The sequence below is a fragment of the Manacus vitellinus genome, unplaced genomic scaffold (assembly GCF_001715985.3).
Source record: "Manacus vitellinus isolate BGI_N305 unplaced genomic scaffold, ASM171598v3 scaffold_28_pilon, whole genome shotgun sequence".
In the NCBI taxonomy this organism is placed as follows: Eukaryota; Metazoa; Chordata; class Aves; order Passeriformes; family Pipridae; genus Manacus; species Manacus vitellinus.
The window spans coordinates 881,749-906,487 of NW_021940122.1; the positions used below are offsets into that span (position 1 = coordinate 881,749).

A 24,739-nucleotide genomic window follows, 5' to 3' on the forward strand; every position below is an offset into this window, starting at 1 on the left:
CACGTCTTAGTCAATCATGGCACAAGCTATTTCAAATTAAGTCCACCTTTGAGGGACTGCAGAAATTGTGCACTGACACTATGTAGGTCTTGAACTAAGACAATCAAAAGAAAGGGTTATAGAGACAGAAAACCATACATACCAGTTCTATCCTCTGGCTCATCATATTCTGGAATACTTACTGAAATGAAAAATGTTAAAATTAAATTAAAGACAAAATGTATTAGACCTGAACATCACCTTTAATTGCCTATTTACTGCAATGACAGAAACTGAAACTTAATACAGTGTTTGCCAAACAAGGTAATTAATCTCATCTTTAAACAAAAGTGTTTGTTTCCTTTGTAATATAATATATCCAGTTGAAGAATCTTATTCAAAATCTGTGATATTAAAGTGTGCTACCCTTCCACAAACTGTAGCTTTTCACTACCTTTCATCATTGAAAAGTGGCATCTGATTAAAGCCCAGTATGGCTGATTTCTGTTGTTAGTCAAGTCATACCAGTAGTAATAAACTGGAATTTGGAGACTAAAACATTATGTTAATTTAGTAATAAATAAAGACTTCTCTCTTGTTAATAAAGTATTATTTTGCAATATTTTGTACTATTATGTTGTAATATTATTTTGTTATATTGTTTACTGTTGTAAATAGATAGCTAGCCAAGAAAGTCATGAAGACTAAGTCACTTCATCTAGAAAGCTATCAATAAATTTTATGTACTACTGATCCAGAGTGGATTTACAATTGCTTGACTTAAGACAAAAAGGTTAAATATCTTAGTATCAACATTACTAAGCAGACCTACTCTTCATTTGAGTGAGATGTGTGGGTACTTTATGAGAAACTATAACTTTAAGGAAATGATCTTTATTTATAGGACACTCACTAGCAGAGACATTCATGGAGGTCACAGTCCTTTCTAGCTCATTTTCTGCAATGCAAGTTAAAGTCACATTTTCCTCAGGAGCAATTATAATTTTACTGGCAAATTTCCCATTAACATATTTTGTTTCCTCTGTCTGAAAAAGTAAAAAATGAAGATTAGTATCCTTTAAGAAAGCAAAAAACAATACATGCACTACCTGTATTACACATTGAAAATATTCAGAGGGAAATGTCTTTCAACAAATACTTCACTTTTTCCAAACAATTGAAATATGCATTATTTTATTAAATGGTAATGTGAATATTTGAAAGAAAACAATTTGGCAACATATCTAGTTATAGATAGTATAGTGTGCACTGGAAGATCAATGATAAAGAGGCTTTTTTAAAGAAAGGTAACCACATTCTGTATTTGCTTTTCTTTCAACTATTCAAAAAATATTCCAAGTGATAAAATTCTTCAAGAAAAACCCAAACTTCTAAGCTATCCTTTCTTTCCATTTTGCTATTTTTCATTTATATCTTTATAAGGAAAAGAATTGTTCTAAGTTTTCCACTTTTCAGCTTTCCAAGTTGTTTCCACACTAAGCATTATTTTGCCAAGCTACGTGTATTTAGTAGCACCTGTAGTATCTGTACTGTAATAGTGATGTGTTGTTCCTTAAATTTGCTGTACATCATTCTTGGATTAATGCAACATCCAGAGAAAATTATTTTCAATCATTATTTGTATAGCTTCACGACAAATCCTGCCCTATAGCTTCAAGTAAATGGACACATTTTGACAGCTATACATAATTTCTGTAGGCTTAAAGCAAAACCTATTTGAAAATATATGAGATTTCATTTGAAAATGAAATCTACAGGAGCACTGTGCATTGTACTTCCAGTCACTGAATGTCTGTAGAGAGGTCTCATTTATTCTTCCTGCTAAGGCAAAACATAGCAATGCTTTGCATGGGATGCGGTAATCAATACCAAAATACTTCAGTTTGGTTGTTTTCCAGGTATTTTCCCTGCTATATATGGGTACTTCTTATTTATCCCTCAGGATGAATGCATTACCCTTCTGTTTCCAGTGAGAAACAACAGGCATAACCATACAAAAGCAACTATAAAAATTAGGATAAAAGCTGCAAACCCCATAAGGAACGATACTGAATGTAATTTCTGACTCATACATGCCACATTTCATTGCATTTCACCCAGTTAATGCCTACAGGAAGTACCCATTTGCTTTCTAATATAAGTTCTGTAGTTCCACTAATATTTGCAAAGTCTTTATGCAATGGCAAAATCAGCACATTAGACTAAGTACCCTCACTTAAAAAAATGCATATTTCATTTGTAACCTTTTCCTTCCAGTTTTGGCTTGTAGCCAGTGAATCTCCTTTGCCTCTTCACCTGCTCTATTCAAAAAACCTTTATCATAAAAAAATCATCCTTGTAAGGACCATGTAGCTACAGCTACCACTTAACCTTCTCTTAGATAAATGAAAGAGACTTATTTTCTTCAATCTTGCTACCTGAAAAATGTTCCTTGATTTTAATTTGCACACTATCTTTTGGTGAATAAAGTAATAAGAAAGATACTTGCTTTATTTATGATGCTTCCAGTACCAGTAACTGTCCACTGCACTGCTGGTTTGGGGAAACCTTCCACATGGCAGATAATTGTTTTAGACATTTTATTTGTGTTGGTTTTCTTCGTCATTTTGATTTGAGGTTTTCCTACAAGAACAATATTACAGTTAATCCTTTTGTTTAAAAAGAACAATTAATCATCATAACTATCTGCTCACTTACCTTCCACAATAAGTTTAAGTGTCTGTCTTTTCCTTAATCCTTCGACCTCCTGTAGAGTAGTTTCGCAGACGTAGTTTCCAGCATCTTGATACTGAAGACTTGAAAATGATGGACTTGTTTGCATTCTGGTATTGTCCTGATAAAGTAAGGAGTTAGAAGTGACAGAGATTAACTCACGATACATTAATCCCTAAATTAAAAATATGACTACTTTCAACAGAAGTTTTTGCATGCTTTGGCAAATTGGAGCTTTACTCTTAAGGTGTTTCCCCATTAATAATTATATTTCAATATACAGCATGAAAAGTGGAAACTACTGGAGATTTATTCAAGTCACCTCCCTTCTTCTTGAACAACTTTGCTTTCAAAAGAAGGGCAGAGTTACCAGCTCTGAGCTTTCCTAGTAGATTAGCCAAAACCACTACTGGTAGAAACTGTTTGAAATGCAAGCAACTCCACTCTAGGCCAGGCTTCTGAGATCAACATATGCTCATAAACAACCATCAGACATTATTATTTTAAGTTTCCAGCACTGCAGATTTGGTACCAGCCACTCAACACCCAGTGCTAACATCTGATCTCTCAGCCTGCTTTGTCCTTTTATTATGTTTATTGGAAACAAGATCAAGCTTGACTCCGAGAAAACAATGCACCAATCCCTGATTCTCAAAGGGCCTTCTGAAGTCTATTTCAAAAAAGTTATGTTTGTGTTACAGTATGCATTACTTCTTTATATTTGAAAACTGAACTGATAATTACAATAACTGATTTTCAGTCATCACTGTGAGTGAGTAGCTCTCATTTTAGCCATATGCATAAGACCCATTTTAACAATATTCTTTAAAAAGCCCAATGAACAACTTCCTTCCTTCCTTTCAAAACACTGAAGTAGCAGCAATAATATGAAGAGGTGAATACTCAGATGAAGCATGAAGTAGATGAATTACTGACCTTTATCCAAAACACAGTTGCATTTCTACTAGAAGAAATTGTGCATGACACAGGCAGGGCCTCTCCAATCTGTTTTGTGACTTCTCCGCTAGGAGTAAGCTGCAAATCCAAATCTGGGATAGAAAGAACATTTGTCAAAAGTTAATCTCGGAAAGCCTGGCCCATTTCAAAGGCTTACCAAGAAAAGAAAATGTGACTAATTGCACTCATTAAATTCAAGATTTCACTTCTTCAATAAAATCTAAGTCAATTTTACAAGTAAGGGAGATGAGAGAATTATTCTAAAATAGGCATTGCAGAACATTCATATTTTTGCTGTAATTATAGGCTAAAAGGAAAAGCAAAACCTCACTAATCACTAGACAAATGGATACATTTTTTCACCTTGTACTGCTGAAAGAATGATAAAATAGGCACAAGAAGCTGAAGAAGTACTTCACACAGCAGTATGTGCATCTTGGAAGGGGAAGCACAGACTCCTGTGAGGGTAGCTTGGTATGGGGCCAGGTGGAAATACATCTTCAGGGGAGAACTCGTGCAGGTGGGGACAGGTTAACCTAAATAGTAAGTGTCAAGAAAAAGACAGGAGGACAAGGGGTAATTTCCTTTAATCTGATAAAACAAGATTATTTTTATCCTCAGAATCTGGAGGGGATGACAGTGGTCAAACAGAGGGTGCATGAGACATGATACTGACTGAAGTGAGAAATCTGAATTATAGGTTTGGGGGGCTGTACATGAGGCCCCTTGATTTATTTGTTCTCATTTGTAACTTAAAATGCTATTTTTGTGTAACTCAAAAGAGTCCAAACTCTGCCTGACATGTTTAAGCTCCAGGGAAATTGCAGTCATGGATAGCTGTGTTTGACATAAGGCATGGTGAGAGCCAGTAACAGACACGTCACGAAACACTGCTCTAGGTTTTTCTTAGTATAAGGAGTTGGTGGGCTGGCAATGTTGGTGATATTTTTTGTTTGCTTGGTTGTTTTGTTTTTTGTTTTTGTTTTTTTTTTAAAAAGAAAATCCCAAACTGAAAAAAAAGAAGGGTTTGCCAAGCTAAATCTCTGTTTTGCTTCCCCTCTCACAGTGCCTTGCTTGAAAGCCAAGTTGCCTGGTCAAATGACTATCACAGATGAGTGCACATACACACACACACATACATGTGCAGTCTCAAATGCACACATGACTTCATCACAAATAGAGAATTTGCTGAAAAAGGATTGCAAAGCATCCTTTCGGTTTTTAAGCAGAGTTGAAAAAAAGCTGCAGACAAAAATCACAGTTGCTACAGGAAAGTGAGTTTTCCATAACAAAACACTGAACTTCACTACTGGCTTCATTCAGTGGTTGCCCTGGGAACACCACTGTAATTAAAGGTAGAACTTGAGGGAACAACAAGGGTTCATCCTGTACTACTAGTCCGTATTATTATTTTTGTTACGAGCCTTATGTCTAGTCCAAGGGGCCACAAGAACTGTACGTTCATCTGCAAATGAATCAAAGATCTTGATGAAGAGATAAAATGGCATCTTGTTTCTTGTATTCCTATGGGGATTTCTCCTTCTGCCTCCTGAAAGTAGTAAACGCAACCAAACTAATGTTACTGTGGCTTCCAGAAAACAAAAACAGAAACAAAGACAAGACTCATCCAGTGAGATAGTGTATAGATTCCAATGGTGTACGGGATGTGTTTCTTCTTGCTGTTACTCTTAAGCACATCTACCAAGGCAGAGGGGTTGTTGAAGAAAAAAGCTAAGATTTTTTTTTTTCCCCCTCAAGGTGAATTTCCTTCAACATCTACTTAAACCCTTTGTTCTCTGAAGCAGGACAGCACTTCAAACCCGAGATCACCAAAGACCATACAGGAGGCATTCCTCTCACATACACCATAAGAAACAGAAACTCCTGAAATTTTTTGCCTTCATCTCAGGCAACACTGACACTGAGCCCAGAGCAATCCTTCAGCCCAGTGCTCCTCCAGGGTAGCATGCGTGTGCACCCCCAGCCTCTTTTTGCGGTATAACTGAGAGTACAGTCCCTCTCACACAGCGGTCTTGGTTGCTAAAGAAGTTAGGAAAATTTACACTGTATGAGACGAACTCCATAGCTCAGAGCAGAATTTGCAAGGTGATTTATGAGGCAAGTACAGAATTAAGCTACTGTTTAACATAGGATCCCCTCTAGGAACTCTACATGAGCAATTTGATTTGGATTAATATTCTGCCAGTTTATCTGTAGGGCTCACAAAGAAATGTGATATAGATACTTTTACCTCTCTACTTTTATGCTCTATTAGTAAGTAATCTCTCCTTGGTACAGAAGTATGAGGAGAAAATATTTCTTGCATACATTAGACTGTCAAAATTAAATTTTTGTTTTCATTGAAAGAAAAACTTTTCTGCAAGAATTTTCTGTACATTTCCCGTTTGGCTTTGAAATGTTCTTCAGAAACAAGCTTCTCATCAGGCAGCATTTTCAATATATGCTCGCTCTTAATGTGGTCTCACTTGAAGTCTTGCATTGATTTCAGTGCTGCCTTTGCATACCAAGTAGTGCAGGGAAGAGACATATAGTGCATTCTGCACACGTTACCACATCATGTGAGAGAGATATGGAATTAATGTGGGGAAGATTGGAGCATACGTTTCAGTTTTGAAACTCTGTGGCACATACAGGACAGACTCCCAGCATTTAACAGAGACTTCTGATGGAATACTGTGCTACAGCTGGGAAAACTATGCACAACACTTCCCTGTTGTCTGAACTCCATAAATATACTAGCAGAAAACCAGAAACTTCTCCTAGTATACTGAGAATCGATTTTTCCACGTAACATTCAAAAGGTGATTTTCCCCTGTATTTTCAATGACTTTACTGAAAGAAGAGACAAGACAAGACAAGGCTATAAAAATATCTATAGAGAAACATAAATGCTAAATTTCTAAACCCTTTAATTTACTGGAAGGTTTGCAAAACTATTTCCCCAGAAAACACATTTTAGCAGAAAGGAAAGCATCACAAAGAAGAAGTTCCACAGACCTATCTACTCCATACTGAGTCCTACATGCAGAAACAATTAGAGAATCATAGAATGGTTTAGGCTGGAAAGGACCTAAAAGATCATCTACATCCAGTCCCCCTGCCATGGGCAGGGACATATCAACATTAGACCAAGTTGTTCAAATCCCCATAGCAATAGGTAATGAAAGGGGACTGTGGGCTGAAAGAGTTGCTTCTTTATAACTGAGGGAAGGTACACCTGTCCTCTATTGTTAGTTGCTTTCCTTGCCTCACACAGGGTGTGCTTCTCTATCTGTTTAAGTCGTTGCAAACACCTTTTGCCCTGGCCTGTTACTTCCTGGCCTCTGCCAGTTTTACTTATCTGATCCTGGATGAACTCATTCAAGGATCAGAGCCGGCAGAAAAATTACAACACAGTGTAAAAAAACCCAAACTCACAACATAAATCCCGTTCTGTTGCTCCCTCTCTTGAGGGACACATCATGCCAACTGCAAGCACTCAGTTCTGCTGGACTTTACACTGGGACCTGGCTGCACAAAACCTGCTCTGAGGGACAAGAGCTTGAGTTGTCCAGTTTGTTCTTTATATTCTGTGGATAAGGTAAGAGAATCTTTCGGCCCCCCCTGCAATTTTCTTCATAAATAAAGTATTTCCCTAAACATTACAGGTAACTCAGATGCTTTACTGTAAATTTTCAACTTTCTGCGAGTCTTATAATTTATATTCACCTTGGAAAAAAAAGAGCTCAGTATTCAGCCAGAATATTCTCCTACAAAAATACTTGAGGGTTATGACAGGACAATGTTTTTTCATACCAGGAAGAAGATTTCCCTACCTAGACACTGAAAGGAATCAGTGTAATTATAATGCTCAATAAAATCTGTTTGTGAAAAAACACTACATTGAAAATATAACGAATTACTATAAATAGTTTCCCAGATTAAAACCAAAATTATTATACTGCTGCCTTCTTGTTGTGTTCATGGTTTTGGGTTTCTTAAAAAGAAAATAAAAAAGCTAAAATGCTGAGATTGGATGTGAGGAAATGGAAAGCCCTGACTCCTAATCAAGGCTTTTTCAGGTGCAACAGCATAGACAGAAATATTCATCTATATGTGGAAAGGTAAGCAATAAAGCAAAAGAGGGAGAAAAAGAAGGATTTGATAGGCATTAGTAAGTATTATTTGAAGGAGGAAAAAACATGCTGCAGAAATGCTTTAGACCAGCATAAGGCAAGACACCAAAATAGCTTAAAGACAGGGCATTGTCTGGATATTCAGGAATTACAGAACTATTCCAGGCCACTGTGCCTCAGTTAAACAACGGTTTTATTGCAGGTAGCGGTATTTTGGAAAAACAGAACATAACAAAATGAATCCTAAATGAAGAGAAGCAATAGGGTGCTAGAGTGTACCTATGAGTTCTGAGTAGCTGCACTAGCTGCCAACACTGGAAAGACTTGTGCCAAGAAAATACATGCTTCTCTGGCATACTAAAGCTCTTCCAACATGCAGAGAAAATAGAGAAAGGAAAACTGGCTTGTTATAAATCACTTGGAGCTGAGGAAGCCATTCTTTAGAATAACTATTTATCAAAGTATAAGTAGACACTTGGAGTAAAATAAAAGGGTCAGTTATACCAGAGCAAAAGACCAGCAATCTACTTTTGATATTGGGTAGTTAAGGCAGTAGTACAGGGCTCTTTTCAGATCTTACACACCCAACTCTTGGCAAAAAGGGGAAGGAGAAAAGGATGACAGTGGATGATCATATTAAAGGTAAAATATTCATTAAATGGAATAGTGTAATTATTCATGTACAGATATATTACTCCTGGGCACATGTTGTGACTCTGGGGGATGGTCCTCTGCAGGGCTAGGGGTTGGGCTCAATGATCCTTGTGGGTCCCTTCCAACTCAGCATATTCTGTGATTATGTGATATTATGCATGTATTGTAACTCTTTCAAGAAAAAAAAATTCAAAACCAAGTATACAAACATGAAATTTCTTTTTATGTAAAGCATAACTACTGCAGAAGCCTTTAAACTTCATTATCTATCAGATCCCTCTGAACCTGTCAACTACTAAAGGTATTTGTGCTACTGTGAAGACTACAAACCATCAGTGTTTTTAGGGAAAACCTACTACCACTAGCCTGAGTCTCATTTCACAGCCTGTGATAGCAGAGCACAGTTTGAAAGAGTTCCTGCTCTTGTTTTCTCACATAAAGAGATTAAAAGCAACCATTGCTTCAGTGGTTCAACCAGTTCAATGGCTGCTTTTGAAGTGTTGCTGATAGTATGAGTAAATACTCCAGTATCCAGCTAAAGAAAATTTACTGAGGTCTGTAGCTGTCATGATTCTGGGAAAAGTAAAAGAAGCAATTTTTCCTATGTGAACAAAATGACTTCCTAAGTCTCTTTTCTACACTCCTTACACGTTACCCTCATTGAGGTAAATACGAACTTGGCTATGAAGAATGACTTTCAGTGATATCACTGTGGATCAGCTTGGTGTTTGTGTGCATTCTAAGGCACAGCTGGAGGAAAATAATTTGCCACGTATATGTTCACATGAGTGATATATAAAATACCAAAATTCTCCCTGTATGTGACAGTGCAATAATATCATATACTATACAAAAGTTACATAAAGAGAATTTGTATCTAGGCAAATGAATACAGAAAGTTAGGATTTTCAAACAGAAATACATTAGAATAAAGAAAAATGACCAGACACTACTTCAAACCAACTGCTTCACTCAGTTCTCCTGTAAGCAACTGAACTAATCTACCTAACTAAGCAAAGAGGGCATTCTGGAAGGTCCAAGATCAGTTTGTATCCTAGACAGGAATGCAAAATGCAATGACTTACAGTGCACAGTGATGGTGGTTGAATCCACCATGCTTTTGTCAGTCAGAGAGCATTTGTATTCTCCTGTTGCATTCCGCCTGACATCTGTCATTACGTAAGTATCTGAGCTCCTTATACCTTCTGTTTCTCCCTGCAGATGGAAAACAAAACATTTATTGTATGTGGGCCTGCTAAAACCATTAATTTTTGTTGAGGATTTTTTATTATAAGAATGATGAAATACTCCAAAATACACACACTGAAGTGGAACTACCTGTTAAATATAGTAAGGTTTACTTCCTGCATGACAACATAGCTGAAAAAACACCTACAAGCTTACTCTTTTAACTGAATGACTAAATCATTTGTAGAGGACATTAAAATACAAAATTTGAAAGTTTTGCAGAAAGATGCAGTCTACGAATAAAAGTGTTGCAGAAATCAAAGCAGCAGAACATTTTGTGGTTTTAAATCTGATTCTGATATGATATATTCAGATGAGGAAAAATCATTAAGTGAACTGTACTGCATTACACACCTTGAATGACCCAAGCAAACCTTGCTTTATCCACATCATGATATAGAGCCTGTTAGGATATACAATACTTTCTATGCAGTTATCTACAGACACTGGTGTTTTGAATTAGTCAGCAAGTGCTGCTTTCTGGCTGTCCAGTTCCCCAGTTTCCCCCTGATTACAATGGACAGACAGATCAGCTTTAAAACAAGCACAGACTGATACCCTAATTCCTATCTCTGAATCCAGAAAAAGATTTATAATACCCATGAGTCTTGCAAAGAAATCACCAACTCCAGTTCTCCTTGAGAAAAAGGACTAGTATCGGGTACCAGGGAGAAGATAAGACAAACTTGGGTGTTTAGCTCACTGACTGTGATACTGGAGGAAGGAGAGATACCATTCACTTTCTTCCTGGCATTTAGTGAGTTCTTAGGATGACTAAGTGGCCGTTCTGAGATAAGAGGATTTCAGCTCCCAGTTTCCCTTGCTGCTCTTCAGCAACTCAAACATGCCAGGAGTCCAGAGTAGATGACAATTATGCTCAAATGGTGACATGTTGGTTTTGAAATACCTGAAAACATGCCACTTCTTTTGGCTTCTCTCAAGATCAGCTCTGCTCACTACTGCAGTAGGAACAAATAAGGGATATAATATAGGATCAAGAAGCAGGACATGGGAAGCAGGGCCAGAAGTCTTGGAATATAAAGTCACATCTGTCTGTGGATTTCATCAATACTAAGAAGATTAATAGTAACAAAGCTTTTATTTTTCTCAGTCTGTGTCTTACACATTTGGCAGATTTGTTCTCCTGTGCTGTCACACACAGTAGTTTTTGTGGTTTTATGCCACCAAACAATTCATTAACTGAAGAAAAGAAATTGCACAAAGATTCATCTATGAAAGTCCAAAAAATAGCTAAGGTAATTTCCTGTACTTTCACTGCTGGATTTTTGTTATGACAACAGATGAGATAGTTTTCTTCAAGATGCTAAACTGCTGTCATTAAAGCTGTTTATTAAAGTATATAATGATGGGAAATGAAGCCTTGTAATTTTTAGTAGGGTCTAACTTCTGAAAAATTCAGGTGGGCTGTGGGGAAGGAGCAACGTTTTTTCAAAAATATTTTGCCAACTGAGGTGAGGCGTTCTCAGAGTCTGATATAATGGCCAATGTCTGTCGTCAGTGTTTGTCGCATTGAATTCCTTCCTTCATTTGTTATAAAATCACATATACACTGACATGTAGCAATGTCTGTAGGAAGGGATGATACAGAATATTTCACTATGCACTGACAGCAAGGCAGGACTTACTGGAATGTAAAACAGGAACTCCTGTGGAGGAGGGTTGCCATTTCCTGAGCATTTCAGAGTGATGTTATCGCCTTCTTTAATGGTCCTACTTTGTGACAGCACTTGAATAGTCACCTTCTCTGTTGGATCTGTGAAAATAATGTACACATTTAATAGCTTCTGCATAATCCACCCAGCAAAACGATGCATATGATATTCATGGCCGAAGAGAACGCAATTTTATCATCCTGCAGGAGAAGATATTCGCATGTGTAGATCTTTTTATAAAAGAACTTGAAGTTAATCTTTCTGTATTTTTGCCGATTAAGTGCAAAGAAGTCATATGACATAAAATTCATTTTTCTTCACCAAAATACCTGTAACTGAAACAGCAATGATTACAACCATGTCATGTGCTTAAAAGCAAAAGAAGCCCTGATTAGTATGAACCACTTCATGGTGTGATTTCATTATGAGGGATTAACTTGTCCTCTGTGAAGTTCCCTGTTTGGAGGACTGCAGCAATCAGAAAAACAACTGAAGCTCTCAATGCCTTGTAATAGTACTAGATAATAGCCTTCTGGCATTAAAAAGAAAGAAATATGAACTAAGCAACTACGTGCAGACTATTCTATATGCTGATCACTACAGGCTTTCAGAAAGATGAATTTGGTGAACATAATAGGACCCTTAACATAGTCAACAGAACAGTAAATGTAACGTACTTCTGTCATGTTCAGTGAAGTTGAACTATAACTTATACTTTACTTTTGTAATTTTTTTTGAGGCAAAGATAGAGTATTTTTAACAGATGCTATTCTTTCTAAGTAGAGGCCTAAATATAATTTTTCTAAAACAAAGTAAAGTGAACAAAATTAAAGAAAACAATATGGGCAGATAACTCTCGCTGTGTTAATTTTAAAGCATAAATAAAATTCCATCAAAGATGCCAGTCTTGCATTAAGATACAGTACAGTGCACCTTATCAGACACTAAAAAAATCTACACAGCAGAGAAACCCTCGCCTGACAGGTGATTTTGTGTGTTTAGTGAAGCGTGTGCTCTACAGCCCTTCCAACCCTTAAGGCATTTATCATGTCTGTCTTCTGCTATGGGATTTCTCAATAACAGGAGCTGCATTTGATTGTGGCCTTTTGGGCTGAGAGCCCTAACAGAGCACAGCATTTCACCACCCCTCCTCACAGAAGGAGGGGTAGTTTGTTTCAACAAGCCACATCCTCCCTCCTTCAGATGCAATAGCCTCGGCTCCCTTCCACAGCCAAACCTTCCACCTCAGTACCTTCAGAGCTGAAGCACAACTTTGCCTGCTTAGAAAATGGAATTCCAACATTGCTGCTGGTATGGAATAGAACAGATGCAATGAAATAGCTGGCCAGGAATGACATGCACACCTCTTGGTGGCTGCTGGGCCAAAAAACCCAGTTTCAGGGGCTGTTACAAAACTTGTCCCTCCATCAAGTTTGTGCTAAGGTGACCAAATGTGAAAAGTTATCATAAAGGATGTCTACATATATCCTGGAATTGCTTAGGCTTTGTCTCAAGACTAAAAAGGGAGGACTTTTAAAGAGTAAGACATTAGAATTTAAATTTTGAACAGGTTTTCCCACAGAGACAACAGCATTGGATTAAAAATGGATACAGTTAAACAAGAGTGACATTCTTGCAAACCACCAATCTTTTCTGTAGGAGGATCTTACACTTCTATCTACTGCAATCAACCAGGAGCAAATTTTTAATTTAGTTCTCCAAACTGGAAAAAAAAATCCACAGAAGTAAATACCAAAAGACTAATTAAACTGTTCTCTAAGGTGAAGAGGTCACTCTTTTGAGGAAGATGCAACCTGATGACAGGAAGAGAAGGTGCCCAGTGCAATGCTGAGTGCTGCTTGGCAGAGTAATGTGCTCTCCTGCTTTCACTAATATACAGAAGCAGCCTGGTGTATCTTGCCTCTCAGTGGCACATATCACTGATTGGCCCATTTTACCTACTGCTTCTGCAAACCCAAGATTCTGCTTTCTACAAAAGCAAAATTCTAGGAGCCAGCACCAAAAGGCAGTTATTTAGCAAATGAATGCTGCTATCCCAGACCTGCCACAGCCGCTGTGCAACTTCAAGGAAAATACCAACGCTGGAAGCTCTAATCTGTTATGGAAAGCAGTTTATCCATAACAAGACAGACACTTTAACAACAGGGCATGACTGGAAAGTCTGCCTGACAAACACTATCTTTTTACATGGATTAATGCTGAGCACAACCCAACATAACTGGAGCCTAGATAATTAGATATCTGAGATACTATCTAACTGCCCAGCTTCAAGAGTTCTCTTGTAGTACTCATGTTCCTTTTGGTAGCTTCCTTGCTGCAGCAGCAAACCAGAGCTGTTAACTGCTGCTGGCCGAGCTAAATTACCCTATTCCGAGTAGCATCCAACTCAGCAGGTGCTAATTCACTCTTCTTCTCATATTAAGTTACAGAGGCTGGCTGCTTCCAGGATGTCAACTAGCTATTAAACACTTGAGTACTAAAGTCTGCACTAACCCAAACCTAAAGATAAAATAAAAACCCAAACCAAACAGGAAAACATTTCTTAGATCTTGACTGAATAGGTATATCTTTAAAAACATCTTGTGTAGGCATGGTTTTAAGCATGCTCTCCACATTTATTTAGGATAAATGACTAAGTTGCAAGGAATGAACAGAAGGTCTTTATGATTTTGCTCTACTTGCTTTAGAGATGCAGAACATGATAGTTTTGCAGTTAATCTAAAAAAAAAAAAAAAAAGGCTGAAAGACTTCCATTTCTTAAGAGTTGGAGTCTGCTAGTTTTTTTCATCTGCATTATATTTGACTCATTAAAAAATCACATTTATTGAGAAAGAAACTAATTAGGATCACTGAACTAAATTAAAAATAAAAAAAAAAATCAGACACATCATTATCATCAACTAACAGCAGTCACAAAACTCATCTGTTGAAGCTTGGACATCTATTAACAAAGAATTTCATGAATTTATTTGAAGATGCATTTAAGTAGAATAAGGAACTGAAGTTACAGCAGATGAAAATACTCAGAAAATTGGGTAACTCATACTCTGAAGCCAAAGTTCATACTTGACGCCTCTTCACTACTGAAGGGTGTGCCAGCCTCCCACTACTCACTAATTAGCAGCACACTGGAGAAAATAATTAAATCATGTGTTACCAGAGGAGGATTAGAAGAGCTAGTCTAGCAAACATTAAATCTTTAATACAGAGGGCACGTTATACATGGCCTGTGACTTTCCTGCAGGTGTGCAGCCTTTTTTTCCCCTTCATATCGGGCAGTTCTGACTTGCAACTGCAGGTAGCACATGCAGCACAGAAATCTGCAAGAGCCTCACCCTCAAACAGGTGAAGTACCCTAGTGCATGTAAGTGGTGGGGAAAGGAGGACAGGTTTACTCTACTTTTACTTTACAGTAAACCCAGAAAAATAAGAAATGCCTCTAGTTTTAAAGTGCTGGAATAGGCGTCTGCAGGTTTGATACATCTATGGTATTTCCATGGGTAACAATTACTAAAAACTGTATTATGCATTTACTGCATATTTCAGGGGTCACAGAGAGTCACTGTAATCAACCAGTATAACTTCTCTTAAAGTTCTCAAAAGCCCATTTCACTGTAACTGTTTATGGTTACTACTTTCCTCTTGTCAATGAAATGTTGATATTCAGTATTTCACTGTTAGCAAAAAAGAAATCTCACGTAAATCTCAAGATAATAATTACACAAACAATGTACTCAGACCTTCTTGATGCAAATCAACTTTGAAGAAACCATTTCAACAGCCAAGCAGTAATTGTCTCTGTAATTTTGTAAACCTCTTCTGATTGCTTTCCCCCACCCCGAGGTAGACTTCGTACAGCAGTAGATGCTTTTTAGTAACTTACAGTGAACATCAAAGACAATTGGTTCAGACTGTATTGTTTTCTGGCCAGATGGTCCATAATAAGTCACAATGCAAGAAAACTTGGCATCTGCATCTTCCTTTGTTGGCATGTACTGAAGAGATGATGTCATGGTGAAGAGTCCAGTTGATTTGTCCACAATCTTCTGCAAATTTATAACCACAACTGAAAAGGAAATAATGTTTCGGTGTCACACAGACAGAATTTGTAACCTTTTTCCTGTATTTTGTTTCCTGCTCTGTATTTGTGATCAGGCTAAAAACATGCAAGCAACATGGCACATTACAATGTTTTCCTCTAGTACTGCTAGTTATACCAGTTACACCAGGAATGTTTTATCAACAACATACTCATAACATGCTGAACGTTTTAAATCACATCCAAACAAAAACTAATTGCCAACTGTTTTTTCTTTTTAAATACAAATCTCAGCTTAATTTGTAAGACTGAAAGAAGGCGTCAAAAATTATGTCAAAAAATGTAGGATCATATTTATATCTTAACCTTTTAAGCACTCTCTAGTTTATGGAAGATAAAATATTGTGGTCTGATCAGTCTGTCAAATTCAAAGTTGAAAAAAGAAAAAAAAAAAGCTGTTCTTAAATATCCTGGAAAATAAATACCTGTACAAGATGATGATCTACATGGTCCAAAACAGAGTATTGGATAGGTTTGAAACTGAGACAGTTAATATCTTAAAGGAAGTTGGAAATTAGATACAGGTTTTTACTAGTTACATAGGCTCAAGAATAGCTTTGCAATAGCATTAACAAAGATAACCCTCCTCCCCATGATGTGGTTTTAAAACTGGAACTGAAAGAGATTATATGACATAGCTTGAGTACTCAGAAAAGCCTAAATTTTCCTTCCAGCTAAATCTTTCCATATGAGCAGTTTTTCTCAAAGGAAGAATACATTACAATAAGGCAAAGCAACTCTTATAAACACAGTTCTTCACGCATACACCCGTCTGTGGATTCAGGGACACCGGCCGTTACCGAAACGTACCATCTTCCACGGGCTGCAAAATTCTCCCATTTTTGTACCACGTAACATTGCCTTCAGGATAACTATCTCTTGCAACGCACTCCCCAAGCTGCAAAACAGACAGGAATTAGTCGCTGTTTTTCTCCACTAGGTTTTAACATTTTTACTTATGCTGCTTTGGGTAAAAATTTCTAGAAAGTTGAAATGCTCAACCACTTTTCTTAAATAGGACAAATCGAATCAGTGAGGCTGAGGTACAGTTTGGAAGAAGGAGGTGGGTCTAAGATCAGGATGGCCTGTTCACAGAATCAGGCAGGGATAAATACTACTGATAAATAATACTGTGGTGAGGGAACTGCTCTGTGCTCAACCTGGCTATAGACTATGATCTTTCGCAGGCAAGTGCGTGTGCATGCACACACACCCTCTCTGAGCCATCACCTCTCTCTGGACTGTAAAGAGACTTCAGGCAGCCATCAGGAACATAACTTTGAGGGAGAATGCTGCTCTTACCATTTGTAGCTTCTCTGTTTCTAAGAGGTCTGCTTGATGTAAGATTTCTGGTTGAGAGGGTTGTTCTAAAACATAAATAGGATAAAAGTACTGGTGAAGGGAGAACAAACAGCTGTTTGAAAAACGCAAAATTACTACAAGATATGTGGACTTTGTGACTAAAGAATAATCTGGCCTGATACAGTCTTAGCTACGTTTTCCCATTAAAAGAAGAAAAAGTGACGTACTTCTATCTCAATATTAGCAAATGGATTTAAAAGTATAAACTATCACTTTAAAATGTTTCATACTTCCCATAATGAATTCCATGTATTCTGATGATACATATTTTAGCCAGACAGACTAGTTCAGCACCCAGGAGGAGAGAACCTGATCCTATCTATAAATTTACATGATACACATGCTGGAGAACGAGCCAGTGGTACAGAAACTATAGCAACAAAAAAGTGGCTTTTCTGCAGATACTAGTGTAGCTGAGCTGTCACTTTATAAAGGAACAAATTCAACCTAATCCTTTTCTAATGCTTATTTTTCCTAACTGGGATTATTACATTTAAGAAATTCAGATGATAGAGAGAAGTGTAATTATTTTAACTGATTCTGAGTTAGTTATGACTCTCTTAAAAAAAAAAACAACTTTTTCTTCAGCACCAGTACATATTCTTATTTACTTTTATTATGGTAGATGGACCTCTTAGCTTGCCAAAGTGGAGGATCTATCAGTGTTTCCATCACAAAAGACTACTTTCTAGAGACTATATAACTTGTCCGTTACAATAGTTTGGCCTGAAGCCTGAAATGCAAATTTTTATCTCCAAAAGAGACAGTTTTCCCCACAGTTTTAAAAGAAGAAGAGAAGAGTGGAGGGGAAAAAAAATAAATCAATGTTTATACAGTTGAGGAAAGCCTCTACACTCCAGCTATACTGCTTAAATAAGCATACTTATTCTTAATGATGTCAGCTTACAAAACCCTTTTCCCAAATCAAGCTCTGTATGAAATGCTGTATGTATGTTAGTAATCCCAGAACAAAGGGAACTTCACCACTATCTTGCCAAAATCTCTACACACACTGATGAAGCTACTAATGTGCAGGCATACTGCTCCTGCTGGCACAGAGATAGCAAATCTGTATGTTTTCACAATAATCCATTTTCTTTTTGTGCATCTGCGATTTGTGTGCACACAAGTGCACAGATATTCTTCACTTGGATGACTACACCAGGACAAAACAAAAACAGCTCAAAAGGAAAATGAAAGGTAATAAAAGCTATTCATCTGACATTTTCAAACAACTTTGCTTGTGGCAAAAAAACCCCTAAAACCAAACAAAAGAAACAGTCAAAGCTATACACTAAACCCATCATATTTTTTTTCAAAGGGCTAATAGATTTTTTTTAAGAGATGTATGTATGTTTATTTCTCTTTTCTGTAAGAACCTGTCAAGAACAAAACATTTTCATGTCAATTCAAGCAAATATGGTTTTACGAGACCATTAACAGGCCTTCTGGTTCAGATTTTCAGATCCCATAAACAGCCTTGCAGTTGGCTGCTGTCACAGTCACCAGATGATCAAGCCATACACCTTCCCCCACCTGAGCCTTTCTTCCTTTCATCTCTCATCTCCCCCAGCACTTGTTTAAGAAGACCCTCTTTTTGGTGCTTCGGATGCTCCTGTCCCGCATGATCCTACCGAGGGAAAGGGAGGACCCCGTGCTCCATGGCCACTATGTGGAGCTCTCCCTGTTTTGAGTGCTCTGGTAACCGAGCAGATGCTCCAGCTGAGAGGCCACTACCAGCTCTCTGACAGCAGTCTCCAAGGGGAAACGCCTGCTGCCAGATCCCCACAGCCGCTGCACAAGCACCAAGGTAATTCACTATAAAAGACTTACTTGGCATTTACCAGCTCAGCGTCTGAAGCAGGGGAAAAATTTAAACTTGGCAGCAGCAGAGCCCACTTTAGTGGGTTTGCAACTTCAGCACACTGCTTATCTCTAGGCTTAAGAGCTTGCCAGAGTACTTTGCAACTCTATATAGGCCTTATAATAGAGGGAAAAAGAGTTCATCTCCTGCAAAAGCCAAGCATCAGTGCAGCGGGACAGCAGCTCATGTCCTCTGGGCTGCTCTGCTTTGGAAACTGGCCATTTAATTCCAGAAAAAAGATGCTGACAGGATCCATCTGGAAAGCTGGTAGCGCTTGTTTGAGTAGTCCAGTGAGTGAGACTAGCAGGTGGTACCTGCACAATGAGCCATTTCAGCTCGTTAGTTCTGAGTTAATCAGGTAGCACAGCTGAGGACATAACAAGCTCCAGCAAAACCCAGCATCAGTCATGACTTCTGGGTTGCAGCTGAGTTTCAGGTGCACAAGATTTTGGTTTATGAGGGTCACACTGCTGCAGGCTAGCTCTGTACCTGTGGCTCAATGAGTTAGAAGCTCTACTGGTTAAATAAATGAAGCTTGCCAGCTACTCTTTCGCAATTAAAGCAAGCAACCAAGCAACACAAAATGAAAACTTAAAAAAACAGACTCAAGGAAATTAAATGCAAAGAAAAGTTAAGAGAACCACAAATAAAGCTGTGAACTCAAAATGAAAAACTGCAAAGGTAATTTTTCTTGCAGCACTAAGTTGGCCATATTACACATGTGGCATCCTCACTTCTTATCTAACTTAGTAAGTAGAAGCTCTCTCTATTAGTATTAATGCATACAATAAACCAGACAGGCTGGGCTCCATGGCTGAGCTAGCACTGTGTTAATACTTAGTACAGTACACAGTAATTCAAGCAGTTAGCACTTCATTTCACCACATACCACTGTCTCATCTACATATTTACTACTGTGCAATAAGTAAACATGACAATTCTTTATGATTTCCTTTGGAGCACTGTGCTTACTACGGGTGCTCTGAGCACACACCTCCCAGTTGTCATTAATTCGATTGTTCTTGCAGTCAAATTGAAAGTGAAACGAGGGAACAGAATTACTATTGGCTCCTAAGCTTGCTTGAAACTCATTTATGCCACTGACAGATTTCTGCCTGGACACCATTGACAACTCCCTGACAGAAGCATAAGTCTGTCTTTCCAAAGCATGTATCTTTTTTTCAGAGTGTGATTTCTTTGAAACTGCCCATCCCTGCAGTCAGCCTGTTCCCACAACAGATACCTACTTTGATTGTGTAAATCTGCACCTCAAGAGCAACAAAGGCCAAAAAAAAGCCGTATAAAAACATGAGGCTAAGGAAGATAAGACACTGCAGTCACAGACCTGTGTCCCTAAAAAGCCATAATGGACACCTCCACAGGCTGAGTCAGGGTTTGGCAGATTAAGTTGCTGCTCTGAATCAGCCCCAGGAAGAGGCCAGGCTTGTTCATGCTCCTGTGTGAGCTCCAAGCAGGGCTGTGCCTCAGAACGCTGGGGTTCGCCCTGCACACCAGCCTGGCAGTGGGGCTGTGGTGATACCAAACCCTAATAAACCCTGCCATGCTCTAAGAGAGAACTGCAGACTGGTATTCCTCACGGTAGTTCAGCAGGGGACAAAGTAAGCATTTGGGGCTAGTGGCTCGTTTTCCAGTCTCCTGCTCTCTCCCTCACGGTCCATACTGTTGCACACTAACTGCTCAGAGCCGCTTTAAACCTCTCCCCTGAACTAATCCTACAGACCGCACACAGTTAATGTTTCCCTCCTGCAGAAAAATTTGCTCGGAGAACAAATGGAAAATAATCAATGCTAATTTTACATTTTTCATTTCCAAGGCCAAATGACATCACATAAATGAGTCATTATCAAAGCCTAAAATTCTCTTTGAGCCAGCACTTATCATGAATAAACTGCAAGTGCAGGCAGTCCTGTTACATAAATGCCACCAGTAGATTATATTTTTGAAAGCTGCAGAAATTTGCTAGTCTTAGTAATTTACTCAGCCAAACTTACTTTCTTGGCTTTAATCTTTGCCTTAAACAAAAGTTTCTGTAATTTATGATTCAGATGCTGATGAATGTTAATGGCAGTAACAACTAGATTTACTTACTGAAAACTTTGACTATCGTCGGCTCTTCGGAAACATCATCTTCTGTAACTAGCATACATACAAATCTCTTTTCATCGCTGATTCTTGCATTCTTGATGGATAATGTATAGTTTTCTGAGAGACTCAACCTGTCTTTGTAGTCTGGTACATCATCATACTGTACACTTTTTTTTGTTGATGATCTGAAGGCAATAAATACTGGAGATCCATTTGGCATTTCCTATAATAAAAGGATAAACACCTCTATTTTGCATAAACACTCATTTAGAAGTTCCTGAAGATTTGCAATTGGTACAAACCTGTAATGTTAAAAAAAAAATAAATCTGAAAACTGTATCAGATGGCTTCTTTCCTGATTAATTTCTGCTGTACATAGAAGAAATTCAGTGTAGTCTGAGAGCTACTTTAAGACTGCCACGGTACACATTGAGAAAATCGTTAGTAAAAATAATTTCAATCCTTTGGCTCAATCTCAGCATAACAAAGGGCTTTCTCTGATAAAGGCTGGTGTTTTTGGCACCACTTGCCTCTGCCTGTATGAAAAAGTATTTGAAATAGAAGCATGTGTGAGCTAGGCTCAAAAGCTTCAGTTGCCTTGTTTTTCATTATTGTTTTACATATTCATATTGTTTGTCTGGGATATTCAGACTTCATTCCAAATGCAGGATTTTAATCAGGCGTAACTGCCTATTTTATTCTAAATTAGTTTTTAGCTTCTTTTCCCCTTTGTTTTTAAAGGACCCGAGAGCTTGTAGCATGGGACTATACATGCAATCAAATATTGTTATTTTGCATGTCAGTATAATCTGCAATGTATCATTTTCTAGACATCCTCCTTATATTAATCAGTATGCAGTTGCCATCCTAAGAAGGAATACAAAGTTGACAGCCTTGTACAAACCTCCCATATAAATATTTCTTTTATGAGGGACAAAGTTATAGGGGCAGATCTAGGGGATTTGATTCCCCCCTCCTTACACAAACACAGGCACAGAACAGGGAGGGACATTGTCTGTTTTTATTTAAAGTGAGGTGAAACATTGACTCTACCTTTACATTCAAGTATTGTACTGAGGGCTGGGAAAGGTTTTCATTCCCTTTTATCCCTTATACCTTGCAGCACTGATGTTAGTAGTGTTCCCCAGCACAATACCTCAGTTTGAGTGCAGAGCCCACAAAAGCATGACGATGCTGTGACAAGAGAAGAATGATGCCAGAGCAGGGCAGAGAGCAGGAGGCATCACCTAGTTGAGAAGTTTAAATTCCCTTACAGTCTTTCTCCCTCTCCTGCTTTTAACTCTTGGATTTGTCTAGATGTCTGTCACACAGGAAAGAAAACATTGCATTGACTCAATACACAAGAAGTTGGCTGTCAAGTGCGAGTGAACTCTTAACTCCAGACGCGCACCCAGCGCAAGCACACCCAGGCAGACGCTGAAGCGACACAACGCCTGCTCCTGCCAGGGTGCAAGTCTCCCAGGGGGCTCCCACCAGGAACTCAAATTGCTCCTCCCAAGGCAGAAGAGCAGAAAACAGAGTTCCTCCTTTTTCCAATGAAATAATCACCTGACCAAAAAATCCTAATCCAACCCTCCTCTCGCCCCAGGACAAGCGTTACCAGGCTGTGAGCTGCCCTGGGAGAATGGGTATCACTTTCGCTTGGTTGTATGGGCTGTGTCAACGATTCCATACAACAGCAACTTAGGTTTTTTTGTATGTTAGGTTTTGTGTCCCTTTCCATTTAGAAGAAGCTGTAACATCTCTATTTGCTGCTTGGTACTTGTCCAACATAGGCAATCCAAATGCAATGGAAAGAAATAATGCATTTCTTTTTTTCAGAATATCCTTGCATCTTCATAGAGATGGACTTGTGTCTTCCCCAAAAAAGTCAGCAGACTAAAAAATACATTGCAAAATGTAGGCACTCCACCTTCCAAATGCTCATATGAAACAGTTTTAGTGCCCCTTTTTGGGGAAACATTCTCCGCAGTCTTCTGACTTCATTTCCCAAATGGGCTTGCAGGAAAAGAACTATTGAGTGGATGGGGGCTGCAAAAGCTGCAAACCTGAAGGTATAAAGGAAGTAGCCACGGGGGAATAGGACACAGCCCCCAGTGGCAGATATTCTGCTGTAAAATAGGCTGGTGGATGCCATTTGCAAAGAGAGAGAAAGAACTACATAATATTTAAATCCACTGTCAAACTAGAAATCATCTATTACTGCAGGTAACATTTTTTTGAGCACAAGAGGAGATTTAGGTGAACTTCACAGAAGCAGGAAAACCTGTTGTCTCAATGTCAGTCTGAGAAACAAAAGGGTTTTGGTATCCCAGGTTTTTTTTATCCACATATGCTTCCAGGCTTCATTTGACTTTGCTATGCTGATTCTCTTTTTGACCTGGGATACTGATCACATACAGGAGAAGCTCATCCAGCAATGTTCCTACTGCAGGCTGACCAACACACCAAGAGAGCACCCACGTTTTTGCCTCTGTTCTCTGCCAGAAACAGCAGAGTGAAACCACCAGCAGTTCTACTGAGGTCAGCTCTGCTCTCTTCTTCGCTGTGCATGAGACACAATGAAGCATGAAACAGTTCCGAGTGACTGTCAGATCAACCAAATGTGGGGACAGTGCTTTCCCAGGGACAAAGCAGGCTCTGCTTCAGGCAGCCTACTTCAAAAGTATTTAAATGTACACCGATGGCTCTGTCAAGCAAGCGAGACACCAACTGGGTAACATGCCAGAGCTCTAATACAGGTTGGCAGAGAACTCTTGAATAATTATTTTTCTTGAACAATGAGATTAATTCCTCAATCCTCTAATCTGTGCTTGGCAGAAATTATACAGTTTGGAATCTTGAAGACTTACAAACACAGGAATAAATGCCTTCGTATCTCAGACAGAAATCCTATCGTTTGGATTCTTGTAAACTCACACACAGACAAAAAAAAAATACACATCATCTTATAACAGCTCTAATAAATATAAAGGTAAGCTATACTTACATATTTCCATTTTCCAAACATAAGACCTTCTGGTACTTCTAGAGGACAAGGCATAATTATAGTATCTCCATATATTGCATTTACTGTGTACAATCCCAGAGCTAGAGGAGAAACAGAAAGAGAAGAAACAATTTTAAGTGTCTTCCCGAATTCCCATATGCTTGCTAATGTTTGGTTCACACAAATTACACAAAGCAGCACCACCTTCTTTGCAAATGGTTTTTTTCCAGCATGTAGGATTTATCCTCAAACCTCTAACAAAACAGGATTCCTGTCACTAAATTTGTTAAGTAAACATTACAACCTTTCCAGACCCATGTTTCCTGCTGTAGTCAATGGAAACCAAGTGGATTTCCAAACAGGACTGCACCCACTCAACTAAATGAATAGATTCACTACAGTCGCTATCCACAGCTATTTTCTCAGACTTAAAAACTTGAAAAGAGAAGTCCCTAAACCTTTATTTTACTTCATCTGAAACACCAGACACATCTGCCTGGAAAAGTTACATTGCAATGCAATATTTTGAGAAGGCCAGCAGAGAAGTGATAATTCGACTGCTGCACTACATTAAAAACTTAGAATAAGGAAGAAAGAAAGGAGAATGATGATATTAAAATGTTGTGTTCCCTAAAACCTGGGAAAAAAGACCTCTAGTCTGCACAGTTAGATTTTGGAAAAATGAAGTGAAATGCTACCATGAATTATTTAAGAACAGCTTTTTTAGAAACCTCAGCACAATGTTATTGCTCTAACGCATATAAATTTACCAAATAAAACCGACCCACTTATTTTCATTGTCCAAAACATGTGAATTGAACAAAAACAACAGACCCTAAAGTGATGAAATGTTAAAAAGCAAGGAAGTTTAAAGGGGTAGATGTTACAACTTGGTGT

At 38.3% G+C, this 24,739-nt stretch overlaps 1 protein-coding gene across 1 annotated transcript in view; it reads right to left on the minus strand.

Annotated features, from left to right (window-relative positions):
- Window positions 1-23,962, minus strand: part of ALCAM (activated leukocyte cell adhesion molecule) — a 35,196-nt gene extending 11,234 nt beyond the window's left edge. The window contains exons 1-12 of the mRNA XM_008932240.3: window positions 23,843-23,962; window positions 20,836-21,055; window positions 16,803-16,867; window positions 16,311-16,398; window positions 15,285-15,467; window positions 11,354-11,481; window positions 9,545-9,674; window positions 3,649-3,761; window positions 2,698-2,833; window positions 2,489-2,622; window positions 893-1,025; window positions 143-181 (exon numbers count right to left, since the gene is read on the minus strand). Coding sequence (XP_008930488.2) covers window positions 143-181; window positions 893-1,025; window positions 2,489-2,622; window positions 2,698-2,833; window positions 3,649-3,761; window positions 9,545-9,674; window positions 11,354-11,481; window positions 15,285-15,467; window positions 16,311-16,398; window positions 16,803-16,867; window positions 20,836-21,055; window positions 23,843-23,896 — 1,423 coding nt within the window. The 5' untranslated portion in view covers window positions 23,897-23,962. The remainder of the gene's footprint in view (window positions 1-142; window positions 182-892; window positions 1,026-2,488; window positions 2,623-2,697; window positions 2,834-3,648; window positions 3,762-9,544; window positions 9,675-11,353; window positions 11,482-15,284; window positions 15,468-16,310; window positions 16,399-16,802; window positions 16,868-20,835; window positions 21,056-23,842) is intronic.
- Window positions 23,963-24,739: the final 777 nt, after the last annotated feature.